The following is a 7457-nucleotide window of genomic DNA, read 5'->3' on the forward strand; positions in this document are numbered from 1 at the left end:
TAGGTATATATCCAAAATTTGCTCAAATACACAACAAGGACATTTGCTCAACCATGTTTGTAGCAGCTTTATTTGTAATAGCCAGAACCTGGAAACAACCCAGATGTCCATCAACGGAGGAATGGGTACAGAAATTGTGGTACTTTTACACAATAAAATACTACTCAGCAATAAAAAACGAGGAAATCATGAGATTTGCAGGCAAATGGTGGGATCTAGAGAAGATCATTCTGAGTGAACTATCCCAGAGGAAGAAAGACAAACATGATATATACTCGCTTATATAGACCTACAAGATATGATAAAGATAATGAAATCTATACACCTAAAGAAGATAATCAAGAAAGTGGACACAAGGTAAGATGATCAATCCACACTTAGAAAGACAAATGGGATGAGCATTGGACGTATGACAGGAGTCTACCGCAGAAAGCATCTGAAAGACTCTACCTAGCAGTGTTTCAAAGCAGATACTAAGACTCATAACCAAACCTTTGGCAGAGTGCAGGGAATCATATGAAAGAAGGGGAGTTAGTATGACATGGAAAGAATAGGAGCTCCACAAGGACCAAATATATCTGAGCACAGGGGTCTTTTCTGAGACTGACACTCAACCAAGGACCATGTATGGATATAACCTAGAACCTCTGCTCGAATGTAGCCTGTGGTAGCTCAGTAACCAATTGGTTTCCCATAGTAATAGGAACAAGGACTATTTCTAACAGGAACTCAATGGCAGGCTCTTTGACCTTCCCACCCCCGAAGGGAGGAGCAGTCCTGTTAGGCCACAGAGGAAGACTGCAGCCAGTCCTGAAGATACCTGATAAAACAGGGTCAGATGAAAGGGGAGGAGGTCCTCCCCCATCAGTGGACTTGGAAAGGGGAAGGAAGGAGATGAGGGAGAGAGGGTGGGGTTGGGAGGAATGAGGGAGTGGTATACAGCTGGGATACAGAGTTAACAAAATGTAACTAATAATAAAAAGAAAAAAAAAGACTTTGCTCCCTGTGTTGACTATTATGAATAGTGATGTAATAAAAATGAGGGGATAAATATTATTTCAGACAATGTTTTCATGTACATGTGAACATGAAAACTGACGTCCCATGCTCATTTTATTTTTCACTTTTGCGAGGAACTCTTCATTGTCTTTTCTTGTAGTTTCTAGTCCCATAAAAATCTGAAAAGTACCTTTACTACTGCACCCGTACAAATATCCACTATATTTTGTCTTTGATGACAGCTATGTGACTGATAACCCATTGTGACTGGTTCTTCATTGCTTTGACTATGAGAGATGCTACCAGTTTCCCCCAATAAACTTGTTGGTCATTTTGAGATACATAAATACATGTCCTTTGTACATTTAAAGTATTGTTTTGTTTGAATGTTTCATATATACTAGATATTGGTCCCCTGTCATATATAGTGTTTGCAACTACTTTTCCCATTGTATACATTGCCTTTTTCATTCTGCTAATTTCATCTATGAGAGAATTTTTTGTGTTTTTAATTTAACGAAATCTCATTTTCATGTTTTTCCTTTGTTGTCTCTGATTTTGTATTTGGTACAAGAATCACTGCTTAGACCAAGATGCTGCTCAATGTAGGACTACAGCTTAAAGACCTTGTATTTAAGGCTTTTTTTACATTTTGAGTTGATTTTTATTCACGGCAGAAAAAAGTGCTAAATTTCATTCTTCTTCATGTGATATTCATCCTCCCATCATTTGTTGAAGAAACTGCCATTTTCCATTATGTGTTCTTAGCCCCAATAAACTACCCATCAGTTTATTTCTGGAGTTTCATTCCTACCCACTTTGTGTCTTTATATATATTTTAATACTGTTAACATGTCATTTTGATTGCTTTGTAAAATATGCTGAAATTCAGAAGTGCATTACCTCCAGACATCCTTTTTACTAAAGAGTGCTTTGCTTATCTGTGATCTTTTATAGTTCATGAATATTTTAGGATGTTTTCCCATTTATCTCAAAATGATATTGGCATTTTAACATTAATTGTATTAATTCTTCAGACTGCTCTGTAAAATGTGGCTATTTTGATGACACTAATTCCTCTACTATATGAACATTTAATATCTTTGCATGAATGCATGTTGTCATCATTGAAACTCAGTGTTTAATAAGCCTCCGTACACACATCTTCCTAGCTTTTATTTTTCCAATAAAATGAATTAAAACACTTAATTTCTCATGCTATTATAAATAGAATTTAAATTTTTATTTTTTTCAATATTTAGTTTTAGTGTGGAAACTCTTGATCTGATGACTTTGTAATCCGAAATTGTATTTAATTTAGTAGTTGTAAGGTTTTTTTTAATGTTGTCTTTAGGATTTTCAGTTTGTAAAATCACCAACAACAGGCAACTTAATTTCTCTCTTTCTATTTTAGATGACTTTGTTTCCTTTTTTGCCTATTTTTTAAATTTTTATGTTGAACAGAAGTGGAGAAAGCGAGCATTTTCATCTTGCTCTTGATTTTAAAGGAAAAAGAACATTTTACAGTTGATCATGATATTAGCATTTGGATTGTTACAAAAAACCACTGTGGTCCATTACCTGTATAACTTTACTTTTTTCAGGAAACTTTATAAGAAGATAGAAATCCAAGATCCAGGAAGCTCAATAGGGTACTGAATATAATGACTCCAAACAACCTTTAACAGGACAAGTGGCCAAACCGAAATAAAAGGAGCGAAAATACAACACCAAAAAACCAAAACCAAAACCAAAAACAAAAACACAAAACAAAACAAACCTCAGACCAAACCAAATCAAACGAAACCAAGCTAAAACACACAAAACCCTCTAGCTTTCTACCTTCTAGGATCTCATCATCAGGCTTTAGTGGTGTTGAATCACATGCCTTGCAAATGTCTCGGTTCTTGACATATTTCTCACACTTACAAACTTTGTTGCTAAATAAATGAGAGATAAAGATGATGAAGAATTTTTTATTTTGATATGGTTTGATGTGGTTTTGTACCTATATTAAGCATAATTTTAAAAACAGATTTTCATAATAAAATTTTCCAAAAATCAGAACAAACAGATTATAACCCAAATATCTCACAATCATATTTTATTGAGAACTGTGAGAATTTCCAGGCAAATAATTTTCCCATATGCTGAGAATCTATTTCAGTTTCTTTGTTAGTTTTCAATCTAACCAATTTGTAGTTTCACTATGCTTTTAATAATAAAAAGGTAAAAAAAGAATTGCCTAGGTTACATTATTTTGCCTCTAAATCTTGCAAAATTCAATTGTATTACCTAATATTTCCATTCAGTTAGTTCATATTTATTATACATTAGACCCTGTGCTATTTCCTAAAAGTTGACTAGCTGGCAAGCTCTTTAAAGAACACAATTATATAACTAATTAATAGAAAATTCTGCCAGATAGACAGTGTTCTTTTGCTGTTGAGCTACCATCTTTTTGGATGGAGTATCAATGTAATGTGGGTGATAGAAACAACAGAAAATGTTTCTGAAGTTTACAAGAAAATTTAAAGAAGGTTATGATGATAAATTGCATATCTAGTTATTAGATATTAAATGACCCATTGGTGTTATAGTCCTGTAATAGTTAGATATTGCAATGGTCCAGGTGATTAACAGCTATCAAATATGGTTTATAAAAAAATGATGATAGTAATGAAAAAATTATCAGGTCTGATATATATCAATCATCCTAATCTCTTACTAAAAATGATAAGTATTCTATTCCCCTGACCTGTTTATCTTCATGCTTCTCACCTGTAAAATGGAGATAATAAAATGTTGTTGAGATTATTCTTAAACACTACTATATTTTATTATTTTTTGTGTGAAGAAAAGGCAATCAACACATACTGACTGAAGCTTATGAAATTAATTTCTAACCTGGTAGAATTTGGTAGAGGTCCTGTGTTAAATTTTTGCACATTTCTTAGGTTCATTTCTAACCCCAAGGCAGAATTCATGAATTATAATATATATTTTTATGTTATTCATAAAATGTCCTTCAAATACAATGTCTTTTTGATGATTCTCATTTTGATATTATTCTCAAACACTGAACCTTAGAGACATTTATCTGTTGATGGAAATAGCTTTTCATCTACACAATCTCTTAATGGCATCTTTCATCTGAGCATTTCTCAAGGTGTAGATTAGAGGATTTAACAATGGTGTTATCATCGTGTAGAACACAGCAACTGCTTTATCAACAGACAGCGTGGCTGAAGGTCTCATGTACACAAAAATGCAGGGCACAAAAAACAAGACAACCACTGTTATGTGGGAGACACATGTTGAAAGGGCTTTGCGCCTTCCCTCTGCACTATGGTTTCTTAGTGAACGTAGGATGACCACATAGGAGACCAATAAAAGGAGGAAGTTTAACAGACAAATAAAACCACTATTGGCAGCAACAAAGAGCCCCAGAATGTGGGTATCAGTGCAGGCAAGTTTGAGCAAAGGGTTCAGATCACACATAAAGTGATCAATGACATTAGGGCCACAGAAAGGTAATCTGAAGATGAACAGGATCTGTATGGTTGCATGAAGAAAACCTCCCACCCATACCACTCCTACCAGTAGACCACACACCCTTCTGCTCATGATAGCTGTGTAGTGCAAGGGCTTGCAGATGGCCACATAGCGGTCATAGGCCATTACAGTGAGCAGGATGCCTTCAGCTCCTCCAAAGAAATGCTCCCCAAAGACCTGGGTCATGCATCCGTTGAATAAGATTGTCTTCTTTTTATGGAGTGAGTCTACGATCAATTTAGGAGTGTTGACAGAGGAATAACAGGCATCAATAAAAGAGAGATAAGCTAAGAAAAAATACATAGGTGATCCCAGCGATGGGCTGGCAGTGATAGTGACCACGATGAGCACATTGCCCACCATGGAGATGATGTAGATGACAACAAATACAGCAAATACAATTTTCTGCATGCTTGGGTTACCGGTGAGCCCCAGGAGAACAAATTCTGTCACGTTGTTTCCAATTTCCATGTAGTTTGTGTGTTACTCAATTATGTTATCTGAAAAAATATTATTGTAGACTTGTTCATATAAACAAAAAGCAAATGCTTCATCTCTAATGAGATATGATACCTTTTTAAGAGATTTTTCTTGAGAGGGAAGTAAATGTTCCTAGGTCTTGAAATTTACTCAATTTTTTTTTCTAGACCTTCTGTAGTAGACTAGGCAAAGTCACTTTTGCACACTTCATCACTTGGGATGGCTAAGAGTCTAATTTGAAATAGTTGATCGGGCGCATAGAACCAGTTACATTTTCAAAGGGACACTGAAAAGGAGTGTAAGGTCCACAGAGGCAAAGTAGGAAATTTTTCCTTTGTCCTCTCACTTTAAAATATTACTTCCTTAGTTCTTTGAGAGGTTTTTTTTTTTACAGTGCATTTGTATCATATTCACTCTTCCCGAACTCTTTCAAGACACCCTCTTCTCTGCACACCCAATTCTGTTTCCTCTAAAAACACACCTTTCAATACTCATACTCTAGAAAAGGAAAACATAAGAGCATGTGGATGAAGAAGTACAAGTGGGAATGTTCAGAAAGTCTTCTTGGATGAAGAGACATGAAACCAAAGAAAAGAACTCCAGTGGGTAGGGTATTTCTAACACTTGACTAAGGGACAAGTAGGCATTGGTGTTGAGAATACAAAACAATTTTCAATGGTTATTGTCTAAATCCAATTACCTTAATAATTATTAAAATACATACCTTTCAGTGAGTAACAGCCTGTGCAAGGCATAGTTATGAAGGTTTTGCACTTAAGGTTTCATTCATCACTCTTAACAGTTCACATAGTTGGTTGCACTCCATCTGCTTACAGATGAGACAATGATTTCAGAGACTAATTATGGCAGCAACACAATAATTATCATAATATGGAAATTTTAGAAATGAAAAGTTATAATAACAATAGTGATCGAATTCAGTCTTTTCAGATAGCAGTATTTTAATTACTTTACAAGCATTTGTTATTTAAATCAAATACATATTAATATAATTTTTGTGTTTAATTTTACATATTAGGTAATAACTATATAAAGAAACCAAGTATCATATCTGAAAACAAGTAACTAATAAAAGTCATAGGTCAGATTACAGTTGTTAATCATTTCCCCCTAAATTGTAAACTTAGGCTCTACATTATAATAAGCAAATAATCTTGAGCAAGTAATATCCCTTTAATATAGCTAGAAGTTTCATGGAGAGGTTTATTACCATGCATATACATACTCACATGAATGCTAATGATGACATCTTTGAATTCCCAAACATTTGGGAAACATAATATTCATTAGAGGCTCTTTTATATTGGTCTCTCTGAAACCCCATTTTTTCCTTCCTCAAAGCCCCTTCTAAAGTCTTGGTCTCCTGATTCTTTGGTGAAATGTCTAATATTTTTATCACAGTACTTAAGTATATTAGATTCAGAATTGTAAGTTTATTTGCTTATAGTCAAATTGTAAGTATATTTGCTTATGGTCCTTATTCTTACTGAGGTACATTTCTTGGCATCTTGCATCCTGCCTCCTATTTTACAAAGTAAAAATAACAGCACGACTTTACAAATTGTTGGAGGAATGAATAGAATAGTTATGAAAATACACACCACAAAGATCTGGACACACACTGGATTTTCATTTGCTTTTATAAAATGTATATCCCTAAAAGATGGAAAAAATCATTAATAGGAGCTAAAGAGTCAACACTGTAATAGATTCAAGGAGAATCATATTCAAAGTCACTTTCACAGAAGACATAGAAACTCATCTATAGCAGCCAATTCCAGAAGGGCTTGTCTGTGTTTGTTCTTAAAAATTGGTATTCAACACATTAATATTTATATTTATACCTCTTTTATATAGGAAGTATATTTAAATGTTTTCTACTTCCCATGATTAGTCTTGACTAATCAAGTATTTCATTGCAAAAACATGCCAGCGAAGCTACATCTTACAAATTACTTAATCTTGCTAAACCTCAAATTTTCATCTGCCAAACTAGATTAATCATATTTACCAACTGTCTTTTGAAGAATTGGGTAAAAAAGGAAGGTGTATTACTATATTTAAGGCTTTCAAACATAATGTTTACCATATGGAAAGTGGAAACATTTAATAAGATCAACATGATTGAAACACTTACCATAAGCATTTTTGTAGTTAGAGGATGATTCTAATTTTGTTTAGGAATATTGGGAAAAAGTGCCATCTGAAATCAAACCTCTTTTGGAATTAGTAAGTTTCATTTATTAGAGATGTGACATTGTTGAGAAAGAACCTATTCAGAAAATTTAGTATTAAATAGGTATTAAGAAATTACACATATTAAATAGGTTTATTTTTAGATCAGTTATAAAAAGTAAAGCTCTGTAATATAAAGAAAAATATTCTTAAAAGTACAAAATTAC

General features: G+C 33.7%; 1 protein-coding gene across 1 annotated transcript; it reads right to left on the bottom strand.

The window, feature by feature from the left end:
* Positions 1-4119: 4119 nt before the first annotated feature.
* On the bottom strand, positions 4120-5025 carry LOC129674496 (olfactory receptor 4C46-like). Its single transcript, XM_055604484.1, has one exon. It carries the CDS (start codon positions 5023-5025, stop codon positions 4120-4122), a length of 906 nt encoding a protein of 301 aa, XP_055460459.1.
* Positions 5026-7457: the final 2432 nt, after the last annotated feature.

Source organism: Psammomys obesus, unplaced genomic scaffold, assembly GCF_907164565.1.
Source record: "Psammomys obesus unplaced genomic scaffold, mPsaObe1.curated_primary_1811, whole genome shotgun sequence".
Classification (NCBI taxonomy): domain Eukaryota; kingdom Metazoa; phylum Chordata; class Mammalia; order Rodentia; family Muridae; genus Psammomys; species Psammomys obesus.

Excerpts from the sequence above, each read along its gene's own strand:
- LOC129674496 (XM_055604484.1), bottom strand. The coding sequence starts at position 5,025 with ATGGAAATTGGAAACAACGTGACAGAATTTGTTCTCCTGGGGCTCACC.